Source organism: Delphinapterus leucas, chromosome 18 (assembly GCF_059928025.1).
Source record: "Delphinapterus leucas isolate spDelLeu-1000000601 "Yukka" chromosome 18, BTC_Dleu_Yukka2, whole genome shotgun sequence".
Classification (NCBI taxonomy): domain Eukaryota; kingdom Metazoa; phylum Chordata; class Mammalia; order Artiodactyla; family Monodontidae; genus Delphinapterus; species Delphinapterus leucas.
In genome coordinates this window covers 62,997,428-63,019,911 of record NC_143146.1, presented here as the reverse complement: position 1 = coordinate 63,019,911, position 22,484 = coordinate 62,997,428, and the positions used below count along the sequence as shown (strand labels likewise).

Genomic DNA, 22,484 nt, shown 5'->3' with positions numbered 1-22,484 from the left:
ATTTTTACTTAACCTTTGCCCTTTTCTTGAGTGAGGGTTAGAGATGGTTAAGAGGAATAGGGCATTGCTAGCACTTTCCAGGCCCTTTTTGTGAAGGAAGATGGCAGTCTGCAACTGGAATTTCTGGTGGCTTCCTGACAGGGCAGTTTGCTCGTCCCGATCTGTGGAAAGGAACAAACTGCTGGATCTGAGTAACTAATAGGTTTCAGAATTCTTTATGAAAGTGAAAATGGTACTCCTTAAAGTATAAAAGGATCTTCTTGGATGCATTAGTGAGAAAAATGAAGTGCACTTTTACTTAAAAAATTTTTTTATCTGCAAAAGATCCAATGGATTAAAGGGAGGCTTGCATTTTATTTCAGTTCTTTACAAAAGACATTGAAAATATCTTTTCAATATTGCTATTGTTATGCCTAAGCAAATTCTCTTTCACAAGTGAGACTGACTTCCAGTGGTGACAGTGTTGGCAATGAAATAATAATGCTGACACAAGTACTATAGGTAAGTGCAGGATATATGCTGAATTAAAGTTGGGAAGAGCTGGAATTAGGCTAAAAGAAATAATTTAAAGAAAGCAAAGACTTCCTATAAAACAGGCTTAACTGTAGATGATGGGATAAATCTAAGCAAAGGGAAAAATAAGCAAGAAAAAGTTCAAAAGAAAAAAGTATGTACATGCTTCCTGGTGGAATAAGGCAATTAAAAGCTGCAATTTAAAGTTTATATATAAAATTAATATATAAAATTAATTGGATAACTGAATCAAGTATTTTGGTAATTATAGAGAAAAAAAGACGAATCTTGCAATCCAGGGGAAGTTTGAGTTCAAACTTCATAAACTGGTTAAATTCATCATCTAATTGTTCATTTCTTCATATTACATTGCTTGTATTGTCTTGGGTTGTATTTTGAAAAGCGAACCAGAACCAAAATTACATTTCACAGATCTGAACATTAAAACCACAATACATGAATTAACATCAAAGGTCACAAAATTGCTACATGAAAAACTTAGAGGCTAAGTCATATTCATGAGACAATCACATGTTTAGGGCATGGAGTAGAGGATCCAACATAGGCTGTAGAGTTTGATCAGCATTTGACTTACAGCTCTGCAGTCTCTGTTCAGGACACTTAGGCTCTCTGATGCCTCCTTTCCATGTGATTCCCCTTACTGGAGAAATAACTAAGTACTCAGAGTTGTTACAAAGATTGAGAGATGAGAAGTATTTGTAAAACACTAAGCATAATGACTCCTAGGTAGACTTTTAAAATGGCTACATTCCCTTTCTGTTATTACACATACGCATACCCCTTTCATATTTAATTAATTTTAGAGAAAATATTTAGACAGAGGTTTTATGTGAAGTTTTTTGTTTGTTTGTTTTGCCTACTCATTTCAAAGCGATTTATATCATAAAAGTCCAGTATAACACAATATTGGATTGTGCTTCAGCTTTTTGTTTTATCATGGGATTGACTGGTACATGGTAAACTACACGTATGAGGCAGATGTTAGCTCTAGGTATTTTTACATCTATGAAATTCTGCAAATATTTTTTATTTTTCTATGTGAAAATGGTTAATTTTCTTATAAAATACATATTTGCCTTTTTTCTTCTTGTTGCTTCACAAAATCAAGTACCTTATATAAACCTTCTGGGATTGCCATTCCAGTGGCAATGCCTATAGCAAACTAGAAATTGTTGGAACTGAAACCAGAAACCCAATGATCTCCACAGATACATCTTTTTAAAGTCAAGATCTCTATTTAACAATAATATGTATGAATATGTATGTCTGTATGAATAATACAAATAAATACTTGTAAAATTTTAATGGTCCAACAGATGTTATTTTCTCAACATGTCACCAATGTGAACATGCTTTACTTATGATAAAATATATTTTAATGATAATTAAGTATAATAAACAAATATTTTCCAACTCATGAAACATAAGAGAGAAAAAGGTCATTTATATTTAAAACTTTTGAGACTACAGTGCATATTCATAAACTATTGACCAGTGTCCAGAATGATAATCTGGTAAATCAAATGAGTTTTTAAAAGTTGCCATACCAATATTTTAGTGCCAAATGGAAGTTCAGTAAAAATGTGCTTTGATACTAAAAATTATGTTATTACCATATTGGATTCTTTACATGCATGAAAACATTACTACATTTCTTCATAATTACTATGGAAGAAATTTGGAGACATCACCACTAGTTTCATTTTTTTCTAACGATAACAGCTGCCAGTTTTTCAGCATCTACTATGAACCATGCTATTGATGCCACACACATGTTCTTCCTAATCTTGGCAACAGTCCTGCAGTGACAGAGATTGCAGGTTGCCTTCCTATCACATAGTGCAGCCGCCATTCAGGTGACAGTGGCCCTGTAACATAGTTGGTCAGTCAAATCTGAGAGGAAATTATTAGGATGGTTCCAGAAAATCTCTTTTCTAAGGAAAGCCAGCTCAGCTGACTTGCTTTTTTCTTCTCATCTCTTTTACCAAAGCAAACCTACAATACTTGAGGTGAAATAGCTTATTATCAGTTGACAAGCACACATTAAGACGGGCTGAACAAAAACCGGAGAAAGCCTCATGTTCTTAATGACATTATAAAACTTAAGAGTGGACAAATGAGGCCTGCCTGGACAGCCTAACACTGACACAGGTGATAAAAATAACCCTTATTTTTCAGGTTTCTTATTCACGGATGAATGCAACTCTCAACTGATTCACCTGCAAAGAAAATGTTGACCGTTCAGTCAGTATTTGGGAGGCGGGGGGGGGGGGGGGGGCAACACAGCTGGTAGAAAATAGGACATAATTTGATACATAGGTATCAGAATCATTAATGGTCTGATTTAAAAGTGCTTTGAGAATCTTAGATTTTAAGTGTTATATATTATGGGGAAGGTACAATTGTTCGGGGCTATTGAAATATTTCCCTTAATTTTATTTTCACACTAGATTTGTCTCTAGGATTCCTTCCATTGAGAACTATTAGAATGCTGTACATATTGGCCTATAATGAAACAACAACTTGGCCCCCAAATGCATAATTCCTGGCAATCTTATGAATACTAGTGAGCCATAAATGTTTGCAATACAGAATTTAATACACAGGAGTCACATTATAGACTTAGAGGAACAGTCTAAACAGACATGTAGTATTATTATACTCTGTATTGAGGTTTAACAGCAAAGTGCTGAATGGAATCACTAAAAGAACGTGGACTTGGCCTTGAATTTTGCTTTTCTAGACAGACTGTGCTTTTTTTTAGAAAAAAACAAAAGTGCTATACAAGTACAATGCAGAGCATAGTAAAAGCCCTCTTATCCAACATTGGTAGGTGATTGGTGGACTGAAAAAGTCAACTAAGGCAGAGAGATTTAAAAAATGACACTACATACCTAAAGCTAAAATAACTTGAACTGCAAATGTACAGTCGACTCTTGAACAGGGATTTGAACTCCGCAGTTACACTTATATGCGCGTTTTATCAATAGTAAGTACTACTGTACTGTATGATCCTCAGTTGGCTGAATTCATGGATTTTATTTTTTTTTGGCTGCGCCGTGCGGCATGTGGGATCTTAGTTCCCCGACCAGGGATCGAACCTGTGTCCACTGCGTTGGAAGCGTGGAGTCTTAACCACTGGGCCCGCCAGGGAAGTTCCGAATTCATGGATTTGATGTGGATGGTGGATACCCAGGAACTACAAACAATGGAGGACCAATTATGAATTATACTCCACTGTGTGGTAGGTTGGCACTCCAACCCCGGCTTTGTTCACGGGTCAACTGTATTTCATTTGTCAATCTTTTGGAATGCAAAATATTTGTAGATTTTTACTTTTTTTTCTAGGCTTTTGTAGTTGTTTTGCTCACACCTAACTTGACAGCGATTTCTTTAGTGACTCTGTTTCACGTTCCACTAATAAACATAGCACAAGTTCAGCTGGTGTGAAGGGGCTTGTGGGAAAAATGCAGCTGATTACACAAGCATGGGACTTGTAGTGGGTGAAGTTCACAATGATAGCAAGGGGAATTTTACTGGTTTGGGGCGTACAGCACAACGTGGGCATGTTTTAAAGAGGGAATGAGGAGCATCACTCAATCTGGCAAATTAAGTGGATGTCCTGAGTGCACCTATGTGCCCGTCATCTGTGATAGATATTGCCTAATAAGATGTAAAGGTATTTTACTCACTGCTTTAGAGCACTAGTGTTTGGAGACTAGCGAACTGAATATTAAAATGATATTCTTACTAACATCTTAGAAGCTCTCACCCCATTATCCTTCCCACTATGTTTTTATGAGCAAATTCCTCCCTTATACTATATTTTGTTGATTGGCTCCCTTATGTTTTCCTCTGTGTCTGAGGCTCTGCCTTGTTTTTGTGCCAAGTATCCCAGTTCCTACGTCTGCACAGGGATTGGAGCCCTAGCCCAAAGTCCCAATTCCCATGGATGGGTCAATGACAACTCCTGTCAGGCTTGCCCTGGATTATGCCTCTGGATTCAGATCCAGGTTCTAAGTCTATTCTGCTTTGTGGCCTTGGACTATGTTAATCAATATTACTTGTTCTCCATTTCCTTTTCTGAAAAAGAAAGAACACTTAGCTTGCAGGTTTGTCAGAAGATTAAATGATCATGGGAAGCTCTAGCAGAGTGCCTGGCACAAGTAGGTGATGAAATGCATGTTATCTGACCATTCCCTTGATTTCATATTTCTGACTCAGAGTTCTGACCACCTACAGGTATGCTTGTTGAATGTCCTGGAGGTTGACCACCTGCCAGCCAGGATTTTTGCCCATGAAGAGCTCAGAAGATCTGCTTGCTTGTCCATACTATCCCCTAGCAGCCACTAAAGAGGTTTCCCTGGAGCATTTAGCTTGGTTGGCTTGGGCAGCCGTCCATTTCCCCTTGCTCCCTCGGACGCATTCTCTCCACCTCTGAATCTCTCTATAATTGATTTTGTCATTCACCATAGATTACACATCTGCCCTATACTGGCATATTAGTCAGGGTTCTCCAGAGAAACAGAACAAATAGAAACAGAGGAACAGAACATAGAACATACATATATATACACATACATATATGTGTGTATGTATGTGTGTGTATATATATATATATATATATATATATAGAGAGAGAGAGAGAGAGAGAGAGAGAGAGAGAGAGAGAGAGAGGGAGGGAGAGAGAGAGAGAGGGAGAGAGATTGTTTATAAAGAATTGGCTCGGGCTTCCCTGGTGGCGCAGTGGTTGAGAGTCCGCCTGCCGATGCAGGGGACGCAGGTTCGTGCCCGGTCCGGGAAGATCCCACATGCCGCGGAGCGGCTAGGCCCGTGAGTCATGGCCGCTGAGCCTGTGCGTCCGGAGCCTGTACTCCGCAACGCTAGAGGCCACAACAGTGAGAGGCCGGAGTACCGCAAAAATAAATAATAATAATAATAATAATAATAAAAGAATTGGCTCACACGAGCATGGAGCCTGAGAAGTCCCAACATCTGCATTTGGCAAAGTGGAGACGACCTAGGAGAGCCAATACTGTAGTCCCAGTCCAAAAGCTGGCAGGCTTGAGACCCAAGAAGAGCCAGTGTTACAGTTTTGAGTCTGAAGGCAGGAATAGACTGAAGGCCCTGCTCAAGGTGGTCAGGAGAGACGTCCCTCTTACTCAAGGGAGGGTGTCTCTTTGTTCCATTCAGGTCTTTGATTGGAGGAGGCCCACTCACTTGGGGGAGGGCAATCTGCTTAACTCAGTCTACCCATTCAAATATTAATCTCATCCAAAAACACCCTCACACACACCCAGAATAATGTTTGACCAAATTCTGGGCAGCCTTGTGGTCAATTAACATCACACTGGGCACGGTGCTGGGCATTGTTCACATTATTGTCATTATTTCTGGTCTCAGAGAAGTCAGTCCCCCTTCTTTCACATCCTCATGTTCCCACCTGTGCTCTTGACCCTGTCGTTTCCTCTCCCGAGACTGCCCCCCCATACCTCTCTCACATCTTCAGTTTCCCCCCATTTTTTCTCTACCTAAAAACATGTTCAGGTTTTTCCTTCACTTTAAAATAAAGGTTCTCTTTGGTCCTTTGAGCTACCATCCCATCTTCTTTTTTTTAGTTCAAAAAGAGAAGTTTATATTCTCTGCCTTCAGTCATTCACTAAAATCCCTGGTGGGAATTCCCTGGCAGTCCAGTGGTTAGGACTCCACACTTTCACTAAAGGGGGCTTGGGTTCCATCCCTGGTCAGGGAACTAAGATCCCACAAGCTGTGTGGCAGAGCCAAAAAAAGAAAAGTAAAAAAAAAGAAAAATCCCTGGTGATCTAATTCACCTTATTTCTTCTGTCTTTATATTCCTTATAAAAGTCAACAATGGCTTTCTCAAATCTAATAGCTTTTGTTCAGCCTTCACTTTGTTATGTCATTAACTTTTTTAAAATAAATTTATTTATTTATTTTTGGCTGCGTTGGGTCTTCTTTGCTGCACACGGGCTTTCTCTAGTTGCGGTGAGCGGGGACTACTCTTCGTTGAGGTGCGGGGGCTTCTCATTGCGGTGGCTTCTCTTGTTGCGGAGCACAGGCTCTAGGCGCGCGGGCTTCAGTAGTTGTGGCTCGCAGGGCTCTAGGCGCGCAGGCTTCAGTAGTTGTGGCTCACAGGCTCTAGAGAGCAGGCTCCATAGTTGTGGCTCACGGGCTTAGTTACTCCACGGCATGTGGGATCTTCCCGGACCAGGGCTCAAACCCGTGTCCCCTGCATTGGCAGGTGGATTCTTAACCACTGCACTACCAGGGAAGTCCTATGTCATTAACTTTTGAAAAAATATATTTTCCTTTTGGAAATTCTCTTTTCTCTTTGCTTTGGCTTTGGTTGTCCACCTGTTCTCTGCTAATTTGGTGGGTTTCTCTTTCTTGTCCTGTCCAATTAGGTAATGTCCCTCATTGCATTTTGAACTTCTTTTTGGCATTTACCAAATTCCACTCCATGTTTTAGTTATTTCTATCACACAGGTTTAAAAGGGAAGCACCTAGCTCCACCACTTATTCCTTTTCCCTGCTTTATTTTTTTCTAAAGCACTTATCGCTGTCTTACAAATATAGAGTTTACATATTTATTGTCTCTCTCTTCCTCTTCCCCATGTGGGCAGGGATTTGGGATTGTTTTTTTCACTAATGTATCCCCAACATCCAGAGCAGTAACTAGTGTTCAAATAATAATTGTTGAATTATTACAAAGATTAATGTATAGGGCTGTTCAGTGCATCCTTATTTATAAAAGTAAAACATCTAGAAATAAAATATCTAGTAATAAGAAAATCATGATACACCCATGGGATGGAATATTATGCACTTATTAAAAGTCCTATTGAAAACATTATTTAATGAAAAATGCTTACATTATATTAGGTGGGAAAAAAGCAGGATAGAAAAAATATATATAAAAGACCCTAATTCTATTTAAATTATAAAGGAGGGAATATATACTAAAATGTTCTCAGTGGCTATATCTGTGTAGTGAGATTAAAAGTGAATTTTGGGGCTTCACTGGTGGTGCAGTGGTTGAGAATCTGCCTGCTAATGCAGGGGACACGGGTTCGAGCCCTGGTCTGGGAAGATCCCACATGCCGCGGAGCAACTAGGCCCGTGAGCCACAACTACTGAGCCTGCGCGTCTGGAGCCTGTGCTCCGCAACAAGAGAGGCCGCGATAGTGAGAGGCCCGCGCACCGCGATGAAGAGTGGCCCCCACTTGCCACAACTAGAGAAAGCCCTTGCACAGAAACGAAGACCCAACACAGCCAAAACTAAATAAATGAATTTAAAAAAAAAAAGATCCTTTGCTTGGGTTTAAAAAAAAAAAGTGAATTTTGTTTTCTCTGTTATTTTTGCGTTTTGTAAATTTTTGACAAATTCTTTTAAACAAAATTTAAAGTTAGAAAATTGTAAGGCTTTGAAGAAAAATACTTCCTTATTCAGGTGCTTTGCTTTATTCTATTCTTTAGTCTGAATGAACTTCTCACTTCAATTAGGGATATTATTTGCACTTATCTTTTGGCACTGATTAGACTGTGCTTAGTATTATGTATCTTTATTTGCTCTACTAGGCCCTACACTTTCTGAAATCAGAAATCATGTCTTATTTATAATTTTCAGAGCCTACAATACCTGTCTCTACATTCAATAACTGTTTGAAAGAAAAAATATTTTAAAATGTTTTAATAGCCAGAAATAATGTATAGTGTTAGTTGCTTAGGGAAACCATCAAATCATGTAATTTTCTTTTATTGATCTGATGTCCCTCATGACTGCCTTGAAAATACTCAGTTTTAAAGCCATGTCGGAATGATGACTATAGTTCTGGCTCAAGACAGCTACCTAGGAAGACCTTGAACTCACTTCCTGCCATGGACACAATGTATCTACAGCTGTATATAGAACAATTTCCTCTGAACAAAAACCTAAAAACTGGCGGAGCAACCCCTTCACGTGAGGGAAACCACATTGAAGCAGGTAGAAAGGCTGAGACACAATCTCACTGTAATTCCCACCCCTGGCATGGCGACCTATAATCAGGAGGCAACCCAAAACCCAGAGCTTCTTCCTGAGGAGTGAAGGGTTCATACCCAACATTGGGCACCCCAGTTTTTAAAATCAGCACCTGAGAGAATGATGACTACAGTACAAGTATTTTAACCTCTCTGTTGGTAAAAATTATTTACGTATTTTTCTAGTTGCTGGTACATTACTTGAAAACTTCTGATTCTGGAGTAAACCTGGGCATGATAGTAGATTTCAGGACTGACACATTAAGGTAGTTAGGCTAGGCTGGTGTTACAAAGAGACCATGGGACAAATGGATCCAAAACACATGGCGCAAATACGACAAGTTTGTTTCTTGCTCTTAAGGATGGATGTTCTTGGTTGGCAGGCAGGTTTCTTCCACCCATTTAGGGTCCCCGTGTCTTCCATTTTATGGCTTCCCAGGTTATATAGCATGTGCACTGTGTGCTAATTGTATTTACTAATCTCTGCCACTTGTAGGTTAGGTTGTAGGTTCAGTGAGGGCATAGAATTGCCGGATTCAGCAAATAAAAATACAGGATGCCCCAGTTAAACTTGAATTTCAGATGAACAACACATAATTTTTTTTCTTATGAATTTATTTAATTTTGGCTCCACTGGGTCTTCGTTGCTGCGTGTGGGCTTTCTCTAGTTGCAGCAAGCAGTGGCTGCTGTTCGTTGCGGTGGCTTCTCTTGTAGAGGAGCATGGGCTCTAGGCGTGTGGGCTTCAGTGGTTGTGGCGCATGGGCTTAGTTGCTCCGTGGCATGTGGGATCTTCCCAGACCAGGGCTTGAACCCATGTCCCCTGTATTGGCAGGCGGATTCTTAACCACTGCTCCACCAGGGAAGCCCTATCCACTCTTTTGTAGATTCTTTTCCCATATAGGCCATTACAGAGTACTGAGAAGAGTTACCTGTGCTATACAGTAGGTCCTTATTAGTTATCTATTTTATATAGTAGTGTGTATTTGTCAATCCCAGTCTCCCAATTTATCCCTCCCCATTGAATCCCCAGAATCTAAAACTGTACCTGTTGACTTTAAGATAAAGAAATCTCTCAATTTTTTTTTTTTTTTTTTTCTGTACGCGGGCCTCTCACTGCTGTGGCCTCTCCTGTTGCGGAGCACAGGCTCCGGACGCGCAGGCTCAGCGGCCATGGCTCACGGGCCCAGCCGCTCCGCGGCATGTGGGATCCTCCCGGACCGGGGCACGAACCCGTGTCCCCTGCATCGGCAGGCGGACTCCCAACCACTGCGCCACCAGGGAAGCCCTCTCAATAATATTTAATGAGTAATTGGTATTCTACCTGTCAGGGAGAACATATATTAGCAAAGAATACTTATTATTATTAATTAGAACAATACTGGTATTAGTAAGAACATGTATTATCAGCCAAAAATAGTTATTAATACTACTTGTTATAAAAATACTTAAATATCAGCAAAGAATACTTACCAACAGATAAGACTTTAAAATGTATCAGCATTTCAAACTACAAATGTTTTCAGTAAATGGATAAAATCTGTCTTCCCCTAGATATCTGCACAGCTCTGCCTCTCACTTCTTTCAGGTCTCTACTCAAATGTCATTTTCTCAATGATGTCTTCCCTGTTCTCTATATCTAAAGCGGCAGCCCTTCCCCCTCTGTAACACTGTTACCTTTCCTGCTTTAGTTTTCCTCCTTCACATTTAGAGTGAACATATCATATACTTATCTTCTTTACTGCCTCCCTCCCCCACTAGAATGTAAACTTCATAAGGACAGGCATTTTCCAACCTGTTTTATTCACTGCTAAATTTCTAGCTGCTGCACATACTAGAGATTCAATAAATATTTGTTGAACCAATGACTGAATAAACACCATTGGTTCTTATTAGAATTTATAGTTACCAGTAGTTTGATATTCACTTCACATGACGCAAGATGGATTTAATCTCACAATATCATGATTCTGCCTGCATCTACTCAGTTCACCAAGTCCTATCAATTCATGGAGTCTATCACCTCCATGTCTTTTATTTATTTATTTTTCTATAAATAATATATCACCTCCATGCCTTTCATTTATTTATTTTTCTATAGATTATTTTTAAAAATTTATTTATTTTTGGCTGTGTTGGGTCTTCGTTGCTGTGCGTGGGCTTTCTCTAGTTGCGGCTAGTGGGGGCTGCTCTTTGTTGCGGTGCACGGGCTTCTCATTGCAGTGGCTTCTCTTGTTGCGAAGCACAGGCTCTAGGCGAGTGGGCTTCAGTAGTTGTGGCACGTGGGCTCAGTAGTTGTGGTGCATGGGCTTAGTTGCTCTGGGCATGTGGGATCTTCCCAGAACAGGGCTCGAACCTGTGTCCCCTGCATTGGCAGGTGGATTCTTAACCACTGTGCCACCGGGGATGTCCCCATGTCTTTTATAACACCTGCCTTACCTTACTGTCCCTGTTGTCACATCCACAGTGATTCCTATTTGTTCCCTGAATTAAGGCAAAAATTGCCTAATTGGTCTCTTTGCTTACTGTATTCCCATTCTAATCCATCTTCCCAATTGTTACTGAAGTTATCTTTCTAAAATGAGGTTTTGATCATATTACTCCCTTACCACAAAACTCTGTCTTCCTATCACCTGAAGATAAAATTCAAAATTTCTTGCTTGGACACATGAAACCCTTGATGTGGTCCGGCCTCAACTCCTGCCACTCTTCCACACACATGTTCCAGCCCCATGGATTTCTGTCTGCTCAAATGTCACTTTGTGAGATTAGCTGCTCTAGCTTCAGTACTCACAGAGCTCTTTGTATATTCTAGTGATGCTTATCTTAAAAGCTACAAACACTAAATAATAATTCACCGATTTTTTTTTTTTAATGTTTATTTGGCCGCACCGGTCTTAGCTGGGGCATGAGGGATCTAGTTCCTTGACCAGGGATCGAACCCAGACCCCCTGCACTGGGAGTGTGGAGTCTTAACCACTGGACCACCAGAGAAGTCCCAGCATTTCACTGATTTTAAAATGTACATTGCTTTCTCTTTTAACATCTTGAAAACTGGAATTCAACCTTCAATAGTTGCATCTTATAATGCTGTCACCAGAAGGCAGTTGTGATGTAGCTGTCATAGCCTGTACATGCACAAACTTCATGATTATTCTTGGTGGCACAATGAGGCAATTGCAAACCTTACACATTTTAGTCAACTAAACGTTTAAAGAAAGGACATAAATCCTATTTGTGGCCTGAAAACCTTTCACTGACACCTTCTAGTTGGATCAAGAAAGCACCAGAATCAAAACTTGTGGAATGGAAGCCAATGGTTTAGAAGAAAATACTGAGGACAATAGTGGAGTATTCTTTTAAAACATGTTGTATCACTAATGCTCCTGGTTGGTAGAATTCAGTACAGTATGGAAAAATTCTAATTGATAAGAAAGCAATATGTCTTAGTTTATTTACTTTTAATTTTCTTGTTGCACCGTTCGGCTTGTGGGATCTTAGTTCCCCAACAAGGGATCGAACCTGGGGCCCTGAAGTGAAAGCGCCCAGTCCTAACCACTGGACCGCCAGGGAATTCCCATGTTGTAGTTTAATTAGCAGCATTTTTTTTTTCTTTCAGTGTCCCAAAGTAATGGCATTTCTTAGAACCCATGGTGTCTCAGAATTGATAAAATATGGTATCTTATCTTGCATTTTCAAAACAATCTTCTAAGACAGGTCTGGTTGTATCATGCCTGGAGTCTGCTGACATCATAAGAGTGTATTCTCACTATTTTTCTGTCTTCTTTCCATTAAACTATAAACTCTGTATGGCTTACCATAGTGATAGGGTTTCAATAGTGCCTGTCACATAGTAGGTGGGCTATTAATAGTTGTTTAAATAATTACTGCTATGTTCATGCTCCTTTGATAGAGAAACTGTTCCACTTTGGTTCTAATTCTCAATTTGGATATGTTCATGTTCAGTACTCATCTTGAATCGCCTAAGACTTCAACTATTACTGTGAAATGCTGCTTGTTGGAAAGGTCTAATTTCTTGTTAATAGTAGTCCCTAGTAGTATTTTTTTCTGAGGATTGACATTATATAATTGGTATTATATAATATTATAAATTAGGAGGACCAAAATTAAATTTCCATATATATTATTTGAATATTTTCTGCTGCATAATTTCACATCTAATTTTTTATGCTTATTACTTCATTTTTTTTGATGTTCTCGACCTCTCAACATCAGTATTGTGATCTCAAAGAGTAAAACAGAGAGCTGAGGAAATGAATGGTAAGACAGCCAAAAGAAACTTTGTTAGGTTACATGTGAGGAACATTAAGTTCATCTGATTATTCTTTTCAGATGGTACAACCAGATACCATAAGCCAAGTCATTGGCACGTACTTATTTTTAAACCGTGTTACCCTGCTTAGTTTAAAATAATTTAAAAGGGCTCTGGTTGGCTCCTACAAATGAATATAATTCATCAGTTCTTAATTGTTAGAATAGCTCCATTTCAACAATTTAGGCTATTGTTTAAGCCAGAGTCACCATTCTTTCAGAGGGTTTTGTATAATTAATTCATTCCCTTTTAAATCGGAACCATAGCATTTGGGCAGCATTCCTTTAAAAACAGCAGCAAAGAGCATGTTTTCTCCCACATACTTCTTCCCACCAATGTCCTCCCAGAAAAGTCTTCTCTAATCCCTTAGACTGCAACAGCACAGGGCTTAGCACACCCTACTCCAACTAGTTTTCCCTCTAGCATTGCAAGAGTTCAGTTTCTTCAGTTGAGTCTGATGAAATAGTTGGCTTGCATTTGGGGGCCGTGTTTTAGAAAAATAAGCCTGCATATAACCAGGATCTTTCTGGAATCACATTCTAGAATCACAGAGATTGAGTGAAGAAGAGATTCATGTTTCCCATCTTGTGCCTCCTGCAAGGCCAAAGCTCACTGAGGGGAACAGTGGGAGTCTCTGGCATTATTTTGTTTTCTCTTTTTCCTTTTTGTCAAATATAGTTGAATTCAAGCAATTTAAATATGCATGTGATGGAACTCCACTGTTATCTATATTGGTGTCACATTTATAGTTTTTTTCCCTTTTAGTTTGCAGATTTATTTTAGGAGTTTTAAGAAATGTAATTAACTCTAAGGGTATGTGAATTTTTAAAGTTATTTACTGAGTACTACTAGATGCTAGACACATATTCTTATACTTTAAGCATATAGCTCTTAATCAGCATTATTTAAGATTCACCTGAATAGCTTTTTAAAAAATGAGAGGTGGAGGGCCCATCCCAATTCTACTGTATCACTTTCCTCTGGGTTTGGGGATTTGGTACATTCATTATTATTTTTAAGCTCTATTGATAATGCTGATGTACATCTCCTGGCCCAGAACCACTAATTTAAGCCATCACCAACTAATAGCTTAATTGCCAACCAGAGTCACTAAGAATAAACCTGGCCTATTTCACAATTTTGTCTAGGGACCACTCGTCAATGCTTCCTGGTTTTGGACTGCCTCTTGATTTGTTACCTATGTATGTCCTGATTTTTTTCCTGTTCTGCCTTGGGGCCTTGCCTTCCAGCACTTCTGGGCCTCTGAACTGGAAACCTGGCCTTTGATCTCAGGTGCCACCACAAGCATAGGTTCTGGTTATATGCTCCAGGTTGGCTTCTTGGACTTGGCTCTCCTGATCTTTACATGTAATCCTGGCTCTACCATACACCTCCACTTACGACCCTAGTGCAACAATCTGCCAACTCCATGGAGTCAGGGAAGAAAGACCATGGTGGCTCCGCTGGAAATGATTTCAAGTAACAGCAATAGGTAAGGTCATTATTAATGCATGTTCATCTACCTCACTCGTCTAGTTCGATTCCCTTCAAACACTGCTTTGTACTCAGCACCCTAATTAAAAACTCCAATTTATATGAAAAAAAATTCTTAGCCTGGAATAAAGGCCCTCTACCATCCAGACCTGACCTCCCTTTCTGGATCTTATACTGTTCTTCATGTACCTGGTGCTCCAGCCTAGCTGAACTTGATTGTTCCCCAGGAAGCCACTGGCAATGCTGTGCTAACTTCCTTTCTTTACTACATCTTCAACGTCTAGAAGGAGTTTTCACCAGCAGCTTCTTTTCCTTTACCCACATACCCAAATCCTACCGATCTTTTAAAGCACTGTTTCTCAAACCTGAGAAACGTAGAGGAAATTATGATCCTAGAAAATACATTTTCTGAAAAGCAGGAGTCCACAGAACAGTTTGAAAAAGCACTGATAGAGAAATCTGAGGACCAACTCTATGAAACTCTTTCAGTTGCAAATTATCACTTTGAAAGAAAAAATTTGTCTTTATAACTAATAAAACAATTTGTATATTGTCATTAAAATGAAAACAAAAAACAGTATCAAAGAACTCTAATTCTTATCTCCAGGGTCTAGGATCCCAGTTTGAGAAACATTGCTTTAAGGCACCACTTAAACCTACTGACCCTGGAAAATTTGTTCTTTCATTACCCTAGGGAAATAAATTTTTCTCTTTTCTGAATTATTTAGTATCTAATCATTTTCTACTCTGTAGTAGCTAATAATATGTAGGCAATATTCTTCTAGAAAAACCACAAACTCTTTGAAGGCAGGGACAATATTTTAACCATTTTTTAACTCCACTGGTCCTAAGCAAATATTGGATGTAAGCTCGCTACTCCACTTTTATAAGTCCAAATCTCTTAAAAGTATTTTACTCTTCTATGGCGCATACAGAACGCCATATTACTGAATAGCCCTACTATAAATTAACAAAAATTCAGAGGTTGTCTTAAATATTAGGAAAAGTCCGAGTTATAAAATTCAAAATTTAAAAAAAGTGCCACAAAACATGTCTGTTCTGTGTTAATGGTAATAGGAACAACTTCTTTGAGTGACCAGTAGGGAAATAATTAAGAATTTCAGGATAAACAATCGAAATGCTAGGCTAATAAGAGAGGCCCTATAAATCTCTACACAGTCTTATACAGGTCGTATGTCCCTAATTCAACTTGTATTTTAGGCAATGTCTTTAAGTTTTCAACTAGTATATTTGAGGCAACTTTTCCTCGGACATAACTTAGGAGAGGAATCATTATGCCATCAAGCCCGATGACAGGGGCTGGTTTTATCCGAGAACGTCTGCCTTCAGGCAGTATTTGGATCGAATCTGAGACATCATAGAGTGCAAGGAAAGAGCACTGGCAGGGCTATGGAGAACCCATGCTATGTGTCACCTGGGCAAGCCAGGTCTGTTCATCTAAAAACAAGAGTAATGGACGCTGCTTTTCTAAGGCCCCTTTTAGCTCTGAGATTGATATTCTGTGGCCCTAAGTAAACATGGCTTGTGAGAGGTTATTTCTTTGGGTAGGACGGGTTATTTTTCCCCGAGTATAAAAGGGGCAATAAACTGTTTATCGATATTTGAGTCTTTCCCCGCTGCCCTTTTAGGGCTGAGTTCGGAAAAAAAGGGTTTGTTCCCTTTCTGGTGGGTCCTCCAACGAGAGGGCTCCTGGCTAGGTCCAGCCCTCACCCTCGGTCGCTGCCCAAGGCCGAGCGAGGCTGCGGACGAGGATCGCCCCTCGTCCCCACTCCCCTACGGGAGCGGAGTGACTCGCGGAGACGATTAGTCCCTGGTCATAAACAACCTCTCACTTCCCTTCCCCCGCCCCGGGCCCGCCCGCGCTGGGGCCGGCCCTCCGAGGCCCAAGGAACCTCCTCCGACGACCGCGGGCCCCGAGCCCTCATCCGGAGGATGACCGCCGGCCTGCCCCGACTCCTAACCGGGTGTTGGATCACTCTACTCATCCCCTCCTCACTCGCCCATTGGGGAAGGGGTTCGCTACAGCGACCTCGAAACAGGAGCTGAGGCCAGCCTCCATTTCCCTTCCTCCGACCCCTATCACCTCCAAGGAGAGGCCGACGGGCCTCACGCGCAGACTCACGGCCGCGGCCCCCGCCCCCATACCGCCGTCCTTCCGCGGGCTGTCCCCGCCCCTTCCCGGAGCCCGCCTCCGCGTCTGCCGGCCCGCCTGCTCGCCCCTCGCGCTCGCTCTCGCGCGCACCCGACGCTCCGCCTCCGCGCGTGCTCCAAAACTGTTCCCGGAGCCAGCCTCCAAGCTTCCCCCGCCCCTGAGCTGTTTGAATATGCTAATAAGAGGCCAGGGATCAGCCAATAGATTAGCGGGGCGGTGCATCACGTGGCTAGAGGACGTGTCAGGGGGCGGAGCCTCTGCAGCCCCTGCCCGAGTTAAAACCGGAGTGTGAGAGAGAAAAGCGCTTCAGTAGCGAGAGGGGCTGAGAAAGTGGTGACACCGCCGGGGTGCGGAGGGAGTCCCTGAAACTTCTCCCAACAGCCCCAGGGCCAATCTCCCCTCAGCCCACTCCCCTCTTCGCCAGCTCCCAGGTCCCCACTCCCTGCACCGGGGGTGGGGTTGGGAGCCAGGCCCGTCTCCCGCTGGGACACACACAGGGGCCGGGAGCGGGGACGGGACCCCCGAGGCGGGGGGGACGGACCGACAGACAGACGGCCGGGCGCCCGCCCCAGCGGGCAGGCAGGCAGGAGGAGGCGGAGGCGGGGGTACGACTGGGAGGACTGGGTCTGGGGAGTTTCCTCTCAACTATCGGGGGAGAAACTCCCCGCAGCCGGAGGAAAGACCCAGACCGTGTTTTCCTCCCGGGGGCCGCGCTCCCCCGCCCCGCGTAGCGGCGGTCGCCGCCGCCGCCACCGGCGCCTCCACCTCTACCATCTCTTTCTCCACCACCTCGGGCCCCGGTGTCCCCGGCCAGCACTATGCCCATCTTACTGTTCCTGATAGACACGTCTGCCTCTATGAACCAGCGCAGCCATCTGGGCACCACCTACCTGGACACGGCCAAAGGCGCGGTAGAGACCTTCATGAAGGTACCGACTGACCGAGCCCGGGCGGCGACCCCGGTCCGGCGGCCAGCGGGCGGCAGGGGTGGGGGGAGGGCGGCCGGGGGCGGCGAGGCGGAGGTGTCGGGGACCTGACTGCGGGAGCTGCCGGGCTCGGGGACCCCCTCCCCCACCGCGCGGGCGGGCGGGCGGGCGCTGCAAGCCGGGTTCGGCCCGGGCCGGGGCTGCGGCCCCGGGCGGTGTGCGGGGGCCGATCTGTGTGTGTGGGGCGGCTGCGGCGTGTGCGGTACTGTGGGGGGCGGCGGGGCCGCTGGGCGCCCCTTCTCCGCCTGGTAACCTCGCCTCTGTGCTTCCCTCTCGCCCGCCCTGTTCCTCCTCCCGTTCCCCACCCGCTCTCCCGCAGCTCCGTGCCCGGGACCCTGCCAGCAGAGGAGACAGGTATATGCTGGTCACTTTCGAAGAGCCGCCCTATGCTATCAAGGTAACAGCCCTCGCCCTCCCCCTTCCCTTCCCTGTTCCTTCCTCTCTCACCCTCCCCGCCCCCCCATTCACCCTTCATTATGCTCCCCTCCCCCACCCGCTGTGCTCCAGGCGCTGAGGTCTTTTCCCCTGCGGGCTCCCACCCCCTCCCCCGCTACGGAGCGTCCTGGCGCGGCGCGGAGTCGCCGGGCCACCGCCGTCCCCTCCCCAGCCCGGCCCGGCGGCGGCGGCGGCGGCGGCGGCGCTGCGATCAACATGGCCGACATTTCCCCTCCGCGGCGTGAGCGGCAGCAATGAACTGTGGGGGATATTTATTCAAGTTAGCCCGAGTGACAGCCGGGCCCGGCAGCGCCGAGCCTGGGTCTGCGTTAAAGGGGAACCGGCCCGAGGCCGGGGCCGGGGGCGGGGGCCGCGGGGCTGGGGCTGCGGAGTCTCCCCGAGAGGGCCGCGAGCCGGTGGGACAGCGCGCTAGGTGAACTTCGCAAGTCCCGCTCACTTCTGCTTTCCACCAGTATCTTTGCATCCCCGAATTCTGGGTATGAGGCTGGGGAGTACGCTTCCCGGGGAAGTTATAAAGTACGAAGGCTGGTAGCTGTCGAAAGCTGTAGAGCAAGCAGGTTTTTTCTTGGCCTCCTTTGGAAGAGAGTTTCCTCAGCAGTGATGCGTTATTGACACGTTACTCAAAACCGTGCAGCAAAGTGAAGCAGCTCCTTGGTGAACGGCAGATTGTAACGGCCGTCCGTGTGCACATGGCTTTGAAAGATGAAAAAAAATTCTTACGTTTTTCTTTTCAGGCCGGATGGAAAGAAAACCATGCAACGTTTATGAATGAACTGAAAAACCTTCAGGCTGAAGGACTTACGACTCTTGGCCAATCCCTAAGGACAGCTTTTGATTTATTAAATTTAAATAGATTAGTAACTGGCATAGACAACTATGGGCAGGTAGGTTGACTATTAAGATGGAAAAACAGTTAATTTTTCTTTTTGTGGAAAAACAGTCCAGTCCCGAAACTGTATAACGTGAAATACAAGTGTAAAACATTTCAGATTAAAATCCAGTATGCACATAATACAAAAGTGAAGCAATGACCACACTGTATATGGTTTTATAGCTCTCATTTTTTTTTCTTTTCTTAAAATGTATTTGTGTTCAGAATTCGAATCTGAATTCTTTGCTATGAAGTTGGCATAAATTTAGTTTTAACCTTAAAGTTCACTCAGGAAATAAACGGGAAAACATCCTGCCTCACCACACTCAGTTTCTCTGGTAGTCTGTCCACAGGCAATTGTGCAACTCTTGCAATGACTGACAGACACTAGTTGATTAGTGGTCTTAAAATGTTAGAGGAAATTATTCTATTTGTTGTATCAGGGTTTAATTTAACCATATTATATAGCTCTGAAAGGTAAGAAGGTTTTCATTGTAGTGCACTAACTGGCTGAGTACATTAAGATTTCTCAGCTTTTGAGGTGTGTCCAGTAAGGCACTATGCAGGAAGAATTCTGAAGCCATTCTTGAATTAAATGACAGGTCCAGAGTTTTGTTTTTAAACTCCAAACCCTTGGAAAAGAGGCTGTTTGAAAATATGAAAGAACCCTTCCTTTCTCCCTTAACTCTCCCAGTTCCTCTATTGCACTTGCTGTTATCTCTTTGAAGATGAGACAAGACCATTAAATCACATGATGGTTCACTATGGGATAATGCAAGGTGGTCCATTATAACACTTCTTGAGATAACTGGCCTGGGAAGTAAAAGATACTGAAGAATGTGTAATGTTACACGTAACAGGAATATTAAATCCAAGGAGTTCAGTTCCTATGTTACGCAAAGCACTATTACCACAGTGATACTTTTAGGCACACATTTTGTTCTTGTTCCCAAGTTCCATGAGCCACAGTTTTCAGGAGTTTCACAAATTTCAGGGAAATTCTTCCCACAACTACAACTTTTGGTTTCTTTATATAGAAAGAAGCAGAATTGTTCCCTTGTTTTAGAAATGTTTATGCTTTACTTTTTAAGGGTAACTTTTCAGTGCCTGAACATCTTTGGCTTTGGAAAATGGTTGAATGTAGTTCTGTTGCATTTAAAGTATATGTTGCAACTTGGAGTCACTTTGTTTCTATCTTTATGGAATTACGGAATTGCATTTCATGTATTTTCTCACACATTAATCTTTTTCTGTTTCCCCTTTCATGCTGCTTTATTTTTCAGCTTTTAGTAAGTTGGGCAGATTTGCCATGAACTTTTCAGTTTGTTTCTTTAAAATAATGGATTTATTTCCCTTTCATTTTCCTTTGTTATCTGTAGCACTGTGCAGTCTTATTAAGGTTTTGATCTAAACTTTGAGTTCAAAGACAGATGAAACTTGCCATTATTCAGTTATCCTTATTTCCTTATTATTGGATATACTAACTGTTATTATTTGGTTGTCAGGTTGTCAGTGTATAGCAGAACTACTAATTTCCTGATCTTCTGCATCACATTTCATAAGTGGGAAAGGCATTTAGACATGTTTACCTTCTACCTCCTATTAAAAATATGGCTTAGGTGTTTCCTTAGAAAAAACTGATTGTCATGGAGAGGCTGAGGACATTTGTAATTTAAACCCGTATTTTCCTTTTCCCAGTTGCCATCTTCCACCAGAGGATGCTTAAGTTCTTGTCTATAAAGCTCACAAAAAGTTTGAGGTTGAAGGCGGTCCTGCTGTGCTCTTACCACTTTGACCAAGAGAAGAGCCTGGAGATAGGATGTTTTTGTATGTTAAGATTTATTAATTCAACAGAGGGGAGAGATTATGCCTTTCAGTTATTTTGATGAATAAGCAAGGATGCAAGGAGTAATATCCTGAATTGGCACATGAAAATGATACTAGCATTAAAATAACTAAGGAAGCCACAATTTTCCAAATGAAAATGACAATGATTGAGTCTAATGATTGTGAGTCTCATGATTAATTAGAAGAAAACATCTTCCCAGAAGACATTTTTCATCATAAGATTTTTTTCTTGCTGATTTAAATATACATTTTGTATTCAAAAAAGGATAAATTATCAAGAATTTTGGATGTCTCAAATATTTAATATTGAATATAGTTCATGTATTTTCTTCGTAAGGTTATCTGCCTATTTTTTGTGGAGTACCAGTATTCTGTAACCTCAGTGTTTCTTGTAAATACTTCCCGTTTCATGCTCTATATTAGGATCTTCAGAGCCCACAGTACTAAATGCTTGTATATAATCTCAGTAGTTGAAGGAAATGAGAAAAGGTGAGCTAGATGAAAGGGCATATTGATTTTATAGAACATCTAAAAACCTTTATATGTTTCAGAATAATTTTTCTTAAACACTTAAATGGGGTTTATATATATATGTATCTGTATATTTATATAGATATTTCCACACGTGTTCCCATTACCCACATACATGCACATATGTGGTTTCCATAATCAATTCCAAGAGTATTTTTAATATCTGTATCTGTATTGCATAAGTTTAGTTGACATACCTACAAATAAAACATCTTTAAGATATTAGCTAGGATACTAAGAACTTGCAGGGCATCAGTAAGGTTAAAGTAGCTGAGAAAAAAATGATTCTTGGTGAATGTTTTCTCAAGCACTTTGGATATCTCACCAAGTTCCTTGCATATAGAAGTCCTTATAAATATTTAATTTGGATAATCAGTACGATTTGCTGATACTTGTACAATCATGGAACAATGTAGTCAATCTTTTCTTTATAAATTATAGTAACAACTTACTAAATTGCTTATCCTTGCAGCTAAATTTGATAGATTTTTTTTTCCACATGTATTCACCAGAGTTTCAAATAATGCTGATCTTTTGAGAGCCACTGAAAATTTGAACCTGCCTTAATATCTAAAGTTTGGACATGTATAAAGTTTTAGAGGTCTGATTAAAGTTTTCTATGTAGATCGGTTTAGTTTTCATACTTTTCCAAGTTCTATTTTCTGTCAATGTTTTCAACATTGTTTATTATTATTTTTTAAGTTAGGTTCCAGTTAGGTTTAGCTGCTAAATATTACTCTGGCCTGCAGTTCATCATTTTTGTCACTGGACTGATTCCACACTCCTACTACTGAATGTACTAGTACTGATTCAGTTGTTCTAGGACTTAGAATGGTACCTGACCTACTACTGTATGCCTTTGGTGAAGACAATCCTTGAGTAATACCATAAAAGGAAGTATAATATGTGTTTAATTTTGAGAGGGTTTTCTATTCCAAGTGTTTACCTCATTGAAAAATGGTGGCTTTCAGACACCATCAAATTGAATGAATCTTAGGGAGAATAATGTTAGCCAGTTTTATTCTTCAGCATAAAGAGCTATTTGTGAACTTAGCAGATAATTCAGGTAGATTTCTAATAATATGGCTTTTTTCCCTTTACCAAAGCAGCAGTACCCATTTAGTTCTCAGGTAGTACATAATAAAGGCTTCTCTTTTAATGTTGGTAGGTGAAGTAATGAAAACTTGATTCCCATTTGGGTTTTTGGTTTCCTTTAGGCT

The 22,484-nt window shown here is 41.8% G+C and overlaps 1 protein-coding gene across 2 annotated transcripts in view; it reads left to right on the top strand.

Moving 5' to 3' along the window:
- The first annotated feature begins 16,853 nt into the window (after positions 1–16,853).
- INTS6 (integrator complex subunit 6) overlaps positions 16,854–22,484 on the top strand; it is a 110,237-nt gene continuing 104,606 nt past the window's right edge. For both annotated transcript variants that reach the window (XR_016388708.1, XM_022574767.3), the window contains exons 1-3: positions 16,854–17,501; positions 17,878–17,955; positions 18,749–18,898. Coding sequence is in view for 1 of the 2 variants with exons in the window: in XM_022574767.3 (XP_022430475.1) it covers positions 17,391–17,501; positions 17,878–17,955; positions 18,749–18,898 (339 nt within the window). In the remaining variant the exon portion in view is untranslated. The remainder of the gene's footprint in view (positions 17,502–17,877; positions 17,956–18,748; positions 18,899–22,484) is intronic.